General features: G+C 31.4%; 3 protein-coding genes across 3 annotated transcripts; 2 read left to right on the top strand and 1 right to left on the bottom strand.

Moving 5' to 3' along the window:
* Positions 1–89: 89 nt before the first annotated feature.
* Positions 90–3,643, top strand: LOC144848431 (mediator of RNA polymerase II transcription subunit 18-like). The gene is made up of 6 exons (XM_078705164.1): positions 90–385; positions 1,134–1,203; positions 1,511–1,633; positions 2,423–2,501; positions 2,669–2,802; positions 3,089–3,643. The coding sequence occupies exons 1-6, from the start codon at positions 196–198 to the stop codon at positions 3,126–3,128; spliced, it is 636 nt and encodes a 211-aa protein (XP_078561290.1). The 5' UTR covers positions 90–195; the 3' UTR covers positions 3,129–3,643.
* Positions 3,644–3,990: 347 nt separating this feature from the next.
* On the top strand, positions 3,991–12,982 carry LOC144848428 (uncharacterized). Its single transcript, XM_078705160.1, has 14 exons — positions 3,991–4,077; positions 4,448–4,509; positions 4,957–5,073; positions 5,346–5,423; positions 5,668–5,793; positions 6,194–6,415; positions 6,728–6,768; positions 7,077–7,115; positions 7,262–7,322; positions 9,778–9,894; positions 11,209–11,220; positions 11,395–11,549; positions 11,853–12,025; positions 12,388–12,982. The coding sequence occupies exons 2-14, from the start codon at positions 4,477–4,479 to the stop codon at positions 12,447–12,449; spliced, it is 1,236 nt and encodes a 411-aa protein (XP_078561286.1). The 5' UTR covers positions 3,991–4,077; positions 4,448–4,476; the 3' UTR covers positions 12,450–12,982.
* LOC144848432 (uncharacterized) lies at positions 12,977–14,827 on the bottom strand. The gene is made up of 4 exons (XM_078705165.1): positions 14,670–14,827; positions 14,113–14,230; positions 13,775–13,820; positions 12,977–13,431 (listed from the first exon to the last, which is right to left on the bottom strand). The coding sequence occupies exons 1-4, from the start codon at positions 14,690–14,692 to the stop codon at positions 13,235–13,237; spliced, it is 384 nt and encodes a 127-aa protein (XP_078561291.1). The 5' UTR covers positions 14,693–14,827; the 3' UTR covers positions 12,977–13,234.
* Between the last annotated feature and the right edge of the window lie 678 nt (positions 14,828–15,505).

Below are 15,505 nucleotides of genomic sequence, written 5' to 3'. Positions count from 1 at the left end.
CATCAGTAATTTTCTTGTATCTCATTTCCCGCAATTAGCTGAGAAAAGTTTATGCAACTAGAGGGCGCTCTTTATCAACAACAAAAAAAGATCAATTCAAAAACACATGAGTAAAGATTGCCTGGTTGTTTGCAGCAAAATTATGTAAGAAAGATGTTTATGTAAATAGTTAAAATTATTGGTATTTATTTCATAATGAATGCAAGTATACCAGGAGCATTTGGATCTACGATAGGTAACGTAGGAAACCAAGAATACTATTTGCAAGGTAGCGTGCTAGACAGCGCTAGAGATACGCTAGTTCATAGGCTCAAGGCTCTCTGTGACAATGTACAGCTCCAGCCTGAGTCGTTTCAGGATCATGAAATTGTTTACGCCATGAAAAGTAAGTTTATTTACTATATTTGGGGTGCTGGTGGTGGTAGAGTCCGAGGAAGGTAGTTCGGTATGAAATATTAAATGCCGTAAATTTAAATTCTAATCTCCCCTTTTTTATTTCGTATTATTTTTTATTAAATATTAGTAACTTTTCATGTTTTTATCTAAAAAAAAAAGTTACACGCAGCCTGGATCTTTTACTACACATTACACATTCGGCTTTTTTTTACCATTTTCAAAAACATGAAAAATGAAGATTAATAAAATCAGACTTTGAATATGTTATTTTGTAGTTTTAATAAAGTTAATCACTTCCATAGAAAAAAAAACGAAAAAAAATAATGTTTTCACTTATAAAATGACAAAATAAATGGTTAAATTCAACCAAAAATCCATTGGCTGGCAGCCAATTTGACCATTTTTTGCTTTAAATTACATTTTTTTTCAGGTAAATACATTTTTTTCAATCAAATTTCTGGTCAAAGTGGATAACTATTATGTTACATTAAAATGGAATTATTCAACAAAATTTTTTTTATGAATTATTTTTTCAGGGGGACAATACATCTTTAAAATTAATATATATTATTAATTATTGCTGCTTTGATAATTCCAAACATCATTTTTTTTTAAATTGTAACTAGAACTTAATAACAAAGTTTTGATTTAAAGTGTTTTCCATACATGTGCCATTCACAGTTACTAATAATTAATAATGTAATTAATAAGTGAATGAAATAAAATTGAATCTGTAGGTAGTAATGCTTCAAACATGATGACACTTAGAGCACGACATGCTTTGGACCAACCACCTGACTCACCTTGGTAAGATCAAGCAATATTAGTGTTGAACCAGAATGCCATACAGGGCAGGATATTGGAGGGAAAGTGATGGGTTCTCTGAATTTGGGATAAAAGGGACGGACATATTTGAATAATGTTAGACAAATTTGAATGAGTAATAAATCAAATATGAATTAATTTTGTAGATAAATAATTACTTTACCTGTATTCTTTACTTAAAACAAAATAAGATAGGGTTACTGTATCTGGAAATTCTTGCTTGCCTTCTGTCTAGCTTGCCTTATGATTCATAAAGATTCGTAATATTTGACCTCCTCCTACCACACAGGCAATTACGTTATTTAGGGCAACCAGAGATGGGGGATAAAAGCAGAGGAGCTGCTATGCGTAGCTACTTGGATACATGCACTGGACCAAACCTACCAGACTTTTTAACAGAGATAGGTTTCAAGTAAGATTTATTTATGTTTTTATTTTTTTTTATTTATTTATTTATTCAATTTCCAGGTATACAGACAGAAAGAAACCAACATTAACAAACGAAGTGTGGATGGAGTACCCTGTGGATTGCCAACAGTGCAAGCACTATCAAAGTGGCTCTCCAATACTCCAAACCACATACATAAATCACATAAAAATTGAAGACACACATAAACTTTAAAATATATAAAATACAGATCAAAAGATCATAAATATGAAAACTACAATATGACATAAATGGTAAAAATTCAAAACAAAAAAGGCAAAAACAAATTGAGCAATCAACAATTATAAGAAATAATTGTAATTACACAAAGAAATGTACAATTTAAAGTTCAGTTATAGTTGAATGAAGAGAATTTTTAAATTGGCTGAAGCTAAATAATAATCGGTCTTTGATGGGGTCAGGGATATTTTGCCAAATACGTGGAAACTGATTGAATAACGAGAATTTTAGAATTTTTTTAGAATGTAATTCCATAACATTTGTTATTTGTAACAATTACAACTTCATATGTTAATTCAACAAAATAGCTTTTTATTGTACTCCAGCTCTTTTTCCGGCCAAATATTACTAATCTGTCACGTTTTACCTTTAGTTGTCTTATGATGAAGATGCTTTAGTCCTGTAATTTTGAAAAACTGATAAATGTACGATTGTGACCCATTCTTTAAATAGTTAACCTTATTGTGTTTGAAAAGTAGTTTTTTACAACCATTGGGAAACCTTGTTTATGCTGTAACATTTTTACTGCAACAGGATGGACTATGAAGTAGTTTGTAAGGGGTATATGTTTCGGAAAGGAAAGATGAAGATTACTATTACGAAGGTATTTAAGGTACATACAACATTTTGTGGTTAAAAATATTTGATTATTTTATTTTGTCAATGTTGTTTTTATTATATTTTTTTTAATTCAAAATTGAAATATTGAATTTTATTAGTTTAATAATTCAATTGGTACTAGTAAAATAATGGAATGGAATGATAAACATTACACTTCAGATAGTTAACCCTGGTAGTTTTGATAAACTTGAGGCAGTGTCTAATTCACACTTAGTGGAGCTAAGTGTGGTGGTATCAGCCGCATCAGATGCTATCACTGAAGATATTAAGTCTTTTGCAGAACAACTTAAACCGTATCCTTTAAGTTAAGTTTGGTCATTTCTTGATCATTTTCTTGATCATTGATTGAAGAATGAAAAACACCAACAAATTTGATTTTTAAAAATAATTTATGCCACTAAAAGGAGACGTCATGATTCAGATTACATAAGCTCATAAATGGAAACAAGACAGGTTCTCTTGTTTATATGTTGTGACATTTCTGGGGATCATAAATTACTGTACTGTATAATAATACAACAACATTTATTTTTTATTAAATACTCAAATTCAAAGCTTCCTTAATAGTTTATTAAACAGCATTGTCACAATGGAAAAGGTTGATCCAAGGAAACTGTAGCCATACTGAGAGCTGTCATTCATGTCAAAGGTCAATTTGAGGAAGATTTAGCCATACTGAGAGCTGTCATGTCAAAGGTTGATCCGTGGAAGCTGTAGCAACCCATACTTAGAGCTGTCTGTCATTCATGTCAAATAACATTTGTGCTGTCATGTCTCTGGTTGCCCTCATGCGCCCTCCTAAGAATTCGATCAATTCTTCCAATGGTTTAATTGCAGCTAACAGTCCAGCTGATTTTATACTTGTAAATTATTATAAACAACTAGGTATGTGGGATACACAAAATCTAATACAAGTAGTTTGTGGCTCAGTTTGAGTTCAGACTTATGTGGAATGTGGAACATTACACTCAACATTAAATGTACAGAACAAGGTTTTTTATTTATTTATATTTTGTTTTTATATTAATTAACAAAATAACTCAGTTAAGTTTATGAAAAAATGTAAGAAAAGTATACAGTACATAAACATGAGAAACTAATATTAATAAACTGAACAAAAATCTGGATCTTATTAAGAAACGTATTATTGTTTTATTTACCTATTTGTCGTTTGTTATCTTCCAGCAACCATTATCCTATACCCATACAATTAAAACAATTTTCCTATTGGTATTAAAACGTACTCTCCCTATTTTAATTAAATTTGTAATTGTAAACTATGTATTGTCACTGTTTTGGTGTACAATTACAGTTCTGAAATAATTACATTAAGTAGTTACATTACCATATTCTAAGTATCAATTATTCACCCTGCTGATTGGCTAGTCAATGATCACATGATCACATACCATGCATGCATTAGACATAGCATCAAGGGTCATGTGACTTTATTTGGTAGTCAAGTCAAGTTGGTGCTAAGTTATTGAGGATAGAAAACTCAAGCTACACACTCTTATACAGCATCCTCTGACGATTGGAGCCAAGCCAACCTTTCTCTATTTTAGTTTGTAAGTTGTTTTTTATTTACAATTTTTAAATTCTATACTTTAATAGATAAATAAACCATTTTTTATTTTAGCTAAACTTTGTAAATTGTTCAAATTAAAAAAACTGATGTACCTAATTCTTTATGTTCAAACAATACAAACAAGTAAAATAATTTGAATTACTCGGTTTTTGGTTAGTAACAAATTTGTCCTGTTTATATCAAGCATACAATTTTTCTGTAATGTAGTTTAATTAATGTTATGACGTTATATGTAGGCCTAGGCCTATTTTTTTTCTATATATATACAATTCAAATAATAATATGACAAAATATAAAATGTTTGTAAACCAAAGTATTGTACACTCTTGATTTATAATTTAATTTTCTAGCATCTTTTATCAAGTAAAAAGTAAACAACATGGCAGATGAAGAAGCTGAACGTGCTGCCGAGGTAAATGATCATTTTTGCTGCAGCTTTATATTATTATTTTTCATTTATAATTCTCATTCTTTAATAATTAACATTTTGTTTTCTTTAATAATTAAAAATATATAATTGTTCCCTTGAAAAAATAATTGGAATTGAAACAAATTATTTAACCCATAATTAAGCCACAATTTGAAGAGGAAAAAAGTATAGTCAGGATCCCATTGTCTGCAAGCCAACAGGATTCTGGTGAATGTAACTGTTTATTTTGTGTTTTTTCTTCTTTTTTTATAGCAAAATTTAATTCTAAACATTTATTCTTGACTTTTTTAAGTTTTGAGGGACATTATATCTTTAACCATTTTTAAAATATCTGAATATACCTGTCTGTCACATTGACAGATTAAGTGAGTCAATGACCACATGGAAACATTTGTCCTAAAAAAATAATTATTTTAATAATGAATGTAGGAATTGCGCTTGAGGCGTGAAGAAGAAGATCGGCAACGAGAAGCAGAAGAAATGGAGACGAGAAGAATCCAAAAAGAACAGGAAGAGAAAAGACTTGCAGAGATGAAAGAAAGAATGGTAAGAAATGTTCATAGTTTCATTTCATGAAATTTATTCAGTCATTGGAAAAAAAAGATGGAAGTTTATTTAGCCACTCAATGTTGTTATTAAAATAAATAAGTTCAGCGGTAAACTTTGACTACAGCCATGTTCATGACACATGAATTTAATCAACTTTAGGAATTGAAAATAAATGAAAGCAAAGGCTTTGGGTTTCATTCAAACAAATCATCTACATGTCACACTGGCTATCTTAGTTTACCTTGAATCCATATTATTTTTCTAAACAGGAAAAAAGAAGAAAAGAGGAGGAGGAGATGGCTCGTCGTATCCAGGAAGAGGAAGAGGCAAGAATTAAGAGAGAAGAGGTTAGTTAGAGAATAGTTTTAATCATATTTGTTATTCATAAATTATTGGTAATTTTGTTAAACAAGGAGACTACTTCATATTTCAAGGCCATAGTTAGGGGGATAGTCGAGGGTTGTTTTTTTGTGACAGTAAATAGGCCCAACTAGCGTGCTCATCACGATGTAAAAATCCAGGCTATTCGACTTCCATGCTCCTTATCTAGGACGACGTTTAAAAAAAACATCTTTGTATTATTGTTAACAGGAGCTTGCCATTAAACGGCGTGAAGACATCGAGAAGCGACGTAAGCAAGCTGAAGAGAAGCGTAAGCAGTTGGAAGCCATGGCGGCCGCTGCAGCCGCTGGTGGTGGAAAAGCTGGCATGCTTGCTGTAAGTTTTATCTCGTATTCTTATTTTTTTTAAATCAATGTGCCGTGAAGTTAATTAGAATTCTATGTATTTAAGTTCTTTAGAATCAACATTATGTCAAAGGTCAACTGCAAATGTCAAAGTTTGCAACAAAATAATGACTGTTATAAGTAATCTTTTTAAAATCATCATAGAACATCATAATTTCATTTCATTTTATTTCACTTTACTAATAACTTAAATAAGGTGGAGGAGAAAATGAAAACATAGCATGTAATTTCAATCTGTAGACCTTCATCAATAATGACAATTTTTATTTTGGAACTGCATTCATAGCCAATAACCTGGAGATTGTGCTCAGTCGCCACAGACTGTGCATCATGAATGACTTAGTAACCCAGTATCTTGTTTTATTTTACAGGCTAGTATTGCCCGTGCAAGAGAGGAGTCCAAGATGACAAAGGATCAGATAGAAGCAATGAAGACCCAACATCTTGATGAGAAATATCCACCAACTAATTTCAACAGAATTAACTCAATTGACAAACTGAAAACCCTGGCAACAAATTTCCATAACCAGTTGAGGAAATTCTACGCTGATTTGTTTGATTATCAAGACAAGCAGAATCGCAATGTCTACTCTGTAAGTCACACTCATTATTATTCCTATTTATTTTTTAATTATTTACAAAGCTCTGTCTAAACTATCAAACTTTATGTGACAAAAAATGTGCCCATATATGGACATGATGATGTCATATCACTACCATATTTGTGCATACCACTACCATATTTAGGCACATCACACTTTTGTTTAAATAGTTTGATAGTGTAGACAGAGCTTTAGGGATCATGCCAAAAGTATTCTACTGCAGTAACTACATTTTTTCTTGCAAAAACGTATGATTTTAAATAATTTCAAATAATTAAATATCTAATTTGTTTTCTTTTGCAGAAAAATGAACTTCAAGCTCGTATTAAGGACATGTTGAAGCAGTATGTTGAATTAAGTTTTTCAATCCCAGTACAATGGACCTATAGGTCCATGCCAGTACATTATACAACATTACAGAACACACATTCAGTCAGTAGATTTTTGGCAAAAATGATGTTAGCTTTTGTAATTTGTGTAATTGAATTTATGAAATAAAAAACAGAAAAAGTGTTTATTTTGCGAAGAAAATAAGTAACTAGTTGGCAACCCACAATGTTTGGTTTTTATTATTATTATTATTTTTTTAATTTAATGTTTGTTTTACTTAATAGCAGTTAACTCATAAATTGTTGTACTTTTATTATTCCAGTGAGGTGTCAACTAAGGAACAGATCACTGTTGAAACAAAGTAAGATTACAACCTTTATTTTTTACCAATTTTACACCAATACAACATTTTCTATATAACCTAGACATTTTACAACAACTATCAGCAAATTCTTGAATAATGTCACCATTTATGCAATGTATTGTTTATATGATTATTGCTTTCAGTTTGGTGAAACAATTCAGAGAGGAAGGTTTCAAATCACAGCACACAAACACAGATGACAAGGTAGGAATAACTTATATGATTTGAATTTTAGTAGATTGAGTTTCTTGATTAAGCAGAAGCTATTTTGACTCATGATTTCCAAAATGAATGTTACTAAAATGAATGAAAAGATCAAATTATGCAATGTTTCTAATGTGCTGAGTTGAGATTACATCAGTTTTTACTGTAACAGGAACAGAAAATAAACCATGGTAAGGTAAGGGTAAGGTCAGCAAGATTGCTTCATTAAAATGTCTGAGAGTATCAAAATAAGGTACTAAGTAAGGTTAAATTCCTCTGGAATTAATTTGAGAGTCTCTTGAAATGAACTCATTGTTAATTATACATTTGCTAACGTTTTATGTCACAGAACATTTAATGTCATGTAAGTAGTTCTAATTATCAATCTGCTTCTTGTATCTAAGTTGGGTTGTTTGAAAGGTGGAGAAACTTATTGGAAAAGAAAAGCTAGTGAAGAGATTTTATCACATTTAAGCAAAGGGTGAAGGAACTTAATAATGATTTTACTGTTTTTTTATGGTATTCAAAATATATAGGTATAGGTAGGTCAAATTGGTCATCGGTGAAGGATATTTTTTTGGAATGAAATTTTTCTCTGTTGCATTGTACAAAGTATCTTTATGTGGAATTTATGTGTTCTTTTTAAATGTTGTTTAAAGATCGTCCTGTTGAGGAAATTGGTTATCACTAAGCTGACCTATTAGACTTATTTTCAAAAACGGTTTTACAATTATCGTTTTATTTTGTTTTTTTGTCTATATTTCAGATTTCGGTAAGTTTAAATTTTGTTAATGATGTCGTGGTTTTCCATTCCTTCTTAGATATTTTAGACAATTTCATAAGTGATCTGTTGTCCAAATCACATGTTTGTAGTCTAAATTTAAATTTTGATGAATTGAGTTATGTTTTTACTACCTTTTATGTTAAATTTATGTGCTGAATATTAACTTTAAAAAATGTATAAACTTTCATAATGATTTGAAGTAATCATAAACTGTTAACTAATAAGATTTTAAAATCCTTAATTTAAGTTCGTACTCAAGAAAAACCATTCATAAAACTAACTGTCCATACAAATATTAATTATCATAATTAGCACCTGTGTAACTTCTACCTATCCTACCTTCTTCATATGTGTATACTTACATATTGCCCATCCCCTCCTATTAAAATAATCCTCACCAATAATTTCCTAACATTAAAAACCTATCATGTACACCTGTCTACACCCAACCAACAGCCCACCTACCTGATCACTGATCTATAAACCAACTAAACTACCTTTACAATTGAATAGTACATGTTCACACCTGTTAAACCATTGGTTAACTCCTTTACAACTAATAGTACACTTTTAATTTGTCAACTGTGACTTTTCTAATAGAATAGACACCTGACACATACCACTATTGGAAATTAATAGTTTTCCATATGGACCCATTGATTTCTGTTAATACTGATTTAGGAATAGAAAATATTTGTCATCATTTTGTGACACTAATTCCAGAGTAATTGTTGTAATTGTTTTCTGTATAGACATTTCACCACTAAATTGTCTTTGTGTGAAAATGCCCCCTTTTTAATGTAAAACCCTTTTTGGTGTGGATTACGTCAATTTTAGAGAAAATAATTTAATGTTTTCTAAAATGTTTTCTAAATAATAAACAACTTTAATTATGGAGATTTTTGACCAATACATGGCTATTTTTGTAATTTTCACAGAGAACGGTACGTTGAAATACTTATGACAGGTCAAATGTCACAACTTGAGAAATTTGTATTGCATAATACAAGTTTGTATGGTGGGGAAAGTTTATCAATAAACGTAGGACTAGGCTTTGAACACTGAAGCAAGGGCTACATTTATTAAGGACTCTATATTTGTTGTGGTGTAAACGTTTTAATCTCACAGAATATTGTATATTTTTATGAAGGCAGCATAGTTTCTATTTTCTGAAATTTACATAGTCTATATAGTTCATGATTCATTGGATCTTTACTTAATTTGATGTATTTACTTAAATTTAGGCTGTTTATTCTATTCTTATTGATTTATAGGTCAGGTGATTGATTGATTTATAAGTTTATTGATTGATACGTCGTAAATTGATTGATTTATTTTATACACTGAATGAACGATTCTCTTTCAACGATTGTGTTAAATTTATTTTTTATATTATAATATTTATTTTTATATAATCAAAAACTTTTCTTCTTTTTTCTATGACTTCCTTAATGGAATCAACATTATTTCATCAACTTGTAAGTATTTTGTCATCATTAATGTTTACATATTTTTTTGATTAAAATAAATTCCTTTTTATTTGTATTGATAGCATTGGCAATAATACTATTTTTACTTTTGCATTCGACTCGCACAGATGAACTTTACAATCACATTTATTTACTGTATATCCACGTAAAGCCAATGCTTTTTATTTCTCCAGGATATCAGCTGAAAAGACGACTGAGAGAGACGTCTTACTTTACCGACGCTGGTGGAGTTAAGAGTCGCTACAAGAACTTCTCTATTATTCCTGAAGGCGTAGACTTTTCCAGGTTGTTTACTATTGTAAGTAAAACCTATTTCAGTTTTCAGTCTAGTAGTTATTGCTAGAATATTTCTATTTCTTCATATCTTGATTAGAATATTTGATAAAATGGCGAAATTTATCTTTTTTAATTTAGCAAAAGATTAAGTACTAGAATACATTTATCCATAGTCCTCAGAATACAATATCTGAGGTAGCTTAAATCTATTTCACTCTTCTATAAATATAACAGATCTATTCATTTAGATAAATCAATCAATATTTTGTCTTTCATGATGCTGTCCCAAACAGGAAAAGCCAGAGGTGAATTGTAAAATTAATATTAATATCTTTAAAATTCACATACTTTAATATTTGATCACCATCATATCAATTGTAGCATGTTGTTAGGGCGCTTCTGCTATATCATTCTATGCATCTAGCAAATTAACTTAAGTTAGTCACATTGTCTATAGTGGTGGTGGATTTAGAGAGTGTATTGATACATTATAAAGCTCTGTCTACATTATCAAAATTTATGTGACAAAAAAATGTGATGTGATATATGGACATGATGATGTCATATCACTACCATATTTGGGCATATCACTACCATATTTGGGCATATCACTACCATATTTGATAGATAGTTTGATAGTGTAGATAGCGCTTAAGCTTATTGTTCTGGGCCTCAATGTCTAAATTCACCACCTATCTGCTATAATACATCTATAGTATATTTATATAAATTGTGTATAACTGAGGGCATGAAAGTTGTTATATGATGGGGAGAAAAAATTTAGGACACAGCACTATACTAGTTATTTATGCTTTTCTGTATTTTCCAATAAGCTTTTTTTTCATCTGTTTTGTGAAATCAAACATTGAGTGTACAGTATGCTAAAATGGCATTTGAATTAAATATCCAGGCACAATTTCATCTTTTACAAACAATAGTCATTTTTATTTTTACCAATAATACATAGCATACCATAATATAGTAAGCCTATCTAATTCTAATAGTTTTCAACTTTTAAAGTAGTGTAATAAAATATTTAGAATAATTTTTAGCATAATATACATTGTATCTTTTCTAACATTATATGCATGCTTTGATCAATCTAATACTTACTCCTTTTTTATCCTCTTTCTAATATCTCCTCATCTTCTTTTGCTCATTCATTTCATTTTTTCTCTCCTTTCTAATTGATTCCATTTAACTTTTTCAATTCTTTTCAAAAAAGACATGTGTAAGTTCATTCTCTCTGTAGTCATAAGTCATAATAGCCATAAAATTCATTGATATTTCTTTTTAAAAATTACTCTATTGTTTTTTCTTTCATATGATCAAATAGGACAGAACACAGGTAAGTACATAACCACTGATGTGAAATCTATTGATTGAAACACACCTAGGCCTACCTGGGTTGATTTATAATGGCCACCAGACAGTAACGAACGTTGTGATTTTGTCACTTGAAAGCCAATAATTGGTAATTTTTAATCTATTTATTAAAAGCTCTTGTTTTTCTCATTTTCAGGATTTTGAAGATCCATATGAGAAAATATTTGTGACCTTAGCATGGGAATGTGAAATATGCCACAAGGAGGTCTACCAGTTTGAGCGTTTGGTTGTGAAACGACGAGTGTTTCACAAGCAGTGCTTTAGATGTGTCTACTGTATGAAAGTAACCAAGTAAGTATTAAGTACACTACTAAGTACTCCATAATACAAATTGTAGGCACTGTCAAATATATCAGAATGTAATATTGACACATTAATGAATATTGCAATGACATACATTGTACCAGTAAGCTTCATCATACCCTCTATAGTGGAGTGTTCCAATTTGTCTTCATATGTTAATCTTTATTGTTGCAATATTTACATTTTTAACAATTTTAATCGTTAAATTTTATTGTAATATTTATTTATTATTATTTTGTCATCCTGTAATTGTAATTGGAGAATTCATACACTAGAATGTTGTTTTTGCAGCCCACGTGATTATGGCTTTGTAGAGAATAAAATCTACTGTCGTCTTCACTTGAGGAAGTTGGCGCGTGAAAGATTAGAACAAGACGCTTTGAAAAAGGCAGAGGCTGAGAGACTAAGACAAGAAGCGGAAGAGGCTGCAGGAGGACAAGTTGAGTCTGAACCACCAGCTCAAGGTAACACTATTCCTCCTGTGTTTAAAAAGTATCTTGATGTTTGAGGATGTTTGCATTAAGCCCTGTCTACACTATCAAACTTTATGTGACAAAAAAATGGGATGTGTCCATGAACATGATGATGTCATATCACTGCCATATTTGGGCACATCACATCATACGTCTACCCACAGGAGTTGTATACCACTTCATTACATGTCATTATTTCGTAAATGTAGCCTCTTTTTTATTGAAAATGTCACTAATAATTTAGTTAGATAGAAGTGCTCTATAAAAGTAAGGTTACCTCATCAACCACTATCACTTTTAGCAAAAGTACTAACATGTAAAGCTTTTCTTATTTGTACATTGTTTGATTTCAGCTGCTGAAGAGGAGGAGGAGGAAGAGGAGGAAGAAGAAGAAGAGGAGGAAGAAGAAGAGTGAGCAAACTTATATTGAAGTAGCAGATGCAGTGCCATCATTAGTATTCCTGGCTTGCTACATACAACCCTGACTTTTAAGTATTTATTTATACTTTTCCCCTTCTTAGTATCGACACAGTTTTAATATTGTTTTAACTTTTGAAAGAGTGCTACAGTATAAGCCTATAATTAAGCAAGATGGATCATTGTCATTTATTTTCCAAGAAGATAAATCGAGGGCTTGGAAATGAAGGTTCTTCGTGGCAGGCGTTAGTTGCTTGGACAGTCTTGAAGAATTTAGCAAGCTGGTTAATTCATCATTCATTTAATTTAATAATTTAAGAGAAATAATATAAATACTGTAGTAATGACTTTTTTGTAGGAAATAATTTAAATTGCACTAGTAGATTGAATTCTGTCCTGGTAACATGCCTTGCTGAAGCAGTTGGTATTTTCAGGGTGTCCCTTTTTAGTTTGTGTCAGCAGCACTTAGATTTCATATTTTAGTTTCATTTACTATCAATATTCAATAAATTATTACAGAGAAAATTCTAATTTCAGAACATTTTTATTTCTGTTGATTTAGTTTATTAATACATTTTGTAAAATTGAAATCTTCCAATAAACATACATGGGAAGTAAACATGAAATAATAGAACATGATAAAAAGTGTTACATCCAATATACAACTTGATTATGCAAACCTACTCAGTGGGTGCTAATAAATAAACAACACATATCATATTTAAATAAATTGAGTAAACAGTAATACAAATTGCATATTAATGACATGCTGTCTGATTATAACTACTCCTCACATGCAACCTCAACATTAGCAGTTTCTTGTTGGGAGTCTGATTTAAGCTTTTTACTTGCTACAACTTCTTCATCCTGCAGCTTTCTTTTGTTGCTGTCAGTTGTTTCAATGGATTCAGCAGCTACATCTGCAGCTACATCATTGTTGTCTGCCACATCTTCGGTTGCATCATCATCATGAAGCAATTCTGTAACAAAAATTATTTTTTACACTAAATGAGAAACTGAAAACGCACAGAGTAACATGCTTTATATCATGTGCTTACATTTAGAAAAAGAATGAATGTTGTAAAGCTCTGTCTACACTATCAACTTTATGTGACAACAAAATGTGATGTGCCCATATATGGACATGGTGATGTCATATCACTACCATATTTGGGCATATCACTACCATATTTGGGCATATCACTACCATGTTTACTACTTTACTAATGTTTATGTATATATGGTAAATATACTTTAATTTAAAATGTCTCAACTATAGAATCACCAAGTAAAGATGGTTAATGGGCAATGTTTCTTCTTTACCTGTGTCATCTGTGTTTTGATCTTCAATACTCTCATTATGAACATCCTGTTAAAAGACAATAACATATCATAATTTTATTCATGTATGGGCTGAATGCTAAAGTCTTATTATGTAACATGTTTTTTTTTTGGCTGGATAGAACTTGGATATTTCTCTTTCTTTTATTGAATCTAAAAATCTCCCCAATAATGAAATAGCAATTCAAATGTTACCAGTATCAGCAACCATAAATACATTTGTTTAAGTACTGTTTGTGTTTTTTGTTTGTTTTGTAGTGTAAATTAATATTTCCTTTGCTACCTGGCCTAGCCTTTAGGCCCTAGCTAGGCCTACCTACATTTTGTTCCTTGTCTTGTATGTTTTCTGATGGACAGTCAGTAGGCAGTTTTGCTTCTATATTAACCTTTTCTGCTACTTCTGCTGATTCACTTACAGTTACTGCATCTCCAAGCTTTCTGAAAGTGTCAGATGAAAATAAAATTATGGATAGGCATATAGCCTAGACCTAGGCCTACCTAAGCCTAAGGGCCTAGGGCCTAACCTATAGGCCTAATTCAAATATTTTTTATAAAATTTGAAACAGATAATTGCACGCAGTCAATAATAGTTTTGAACTGATAGGCTTAGCCTACTAGCCTATCCTAGGCCTAAATTGTATACAAATAGGCTAGCCTACACTACATAGGCCTACCCAGCAGGCCTGGCAGCCTAGCCTACTGATACACCACCACCACCAGCCTGCACACACACACACAGTCGATCACACTACACTCATGTCGCAACATTGGATGGAAAGGTCCCGCCTGACGGTGTTTCTCCCCCTTCCTTTCTTCCTTCTTATAGATTATAGCCTAGTCTACTAGGCCTAGCCTAGGGTAGGTTTACACAACTTACGTTGATGAATTGTTATTTGCCATGGTTTATGTAGATAAAACAGACTTTTAAAATAGAAAAATCAGCTTTATAATAGCCTAAATAATAATGTCTCTGCACTACTTCTGCTGAGCTGCTGTGTGTTGTGCATTAACCGCTGAATAATGATGATCGTCTGAAAACTTTTTTTTCCAATACTTTCGCGCGTGCCGGGAAGCAGCAACCAATCAGCAACGAGGCAATACGAACTATTAACGAATCAGCAATATTAATGCTATGACGTTTGTTTCTACGTAACTTTACATCAAAGGGGGCGGGGAAAAGCTAGCTATAACATTGAACCTGTCACACAGTACACCTGAACGTGTCTCAGACACTAGACTGCACTGATTGATTGACACATGTCAACACATGTCAACCGACTGAATGATTGTGACGTACGTATAGTACAGTAATCTGGATATCAATACACTATTCAAATTTCACGTTGGAATTTGCATAGTTTCATTAGCACCGGAGCTACAGTATTTACTCAACAATTATTACCCACAAGATAAATATTGCAAAACTCAGCTATACAAGTACGTTTCTTCTAGGTTGCATTTGTTATGGTTTAGCCGAGGAGGCCTACAAGAAGAAGTGCAAGAAAGATAAAGGGTAAAGTAATGCTTCATCTTCTTTTGATTGAAAACTTACCATATACGTACACTGTAGGCCTACTTGTTGAGTTTATTAGCATCGCCGTTGCGGTTTAAACTAAATATCCTGAACTGATACTAGCATAAATACACTTCTGAGAAGACAGTATTTTTACAACGGTTTGTTTTATTGTACAGTAACTTATTTATATGATATAC

Source organism: Antedon bifida, chromosome 7 (assembly GCF_963402885.1).
Source record: "Antedon bifida chromosome 7, ecAntBifi1.1, whole genome shotgun sequence".
Taxonomy (NCBI): Eukaryota; Metazoa; Echinodermata; class Crinoidea; order Comatulida; family Antedonidae; genus Antedon; species Antedon bifida.
The sequence above is the reverse complement of the archived record's forward strand: the minus strand, read 5'-3'. Positions and strand labels throughout refer to the sequence as shown.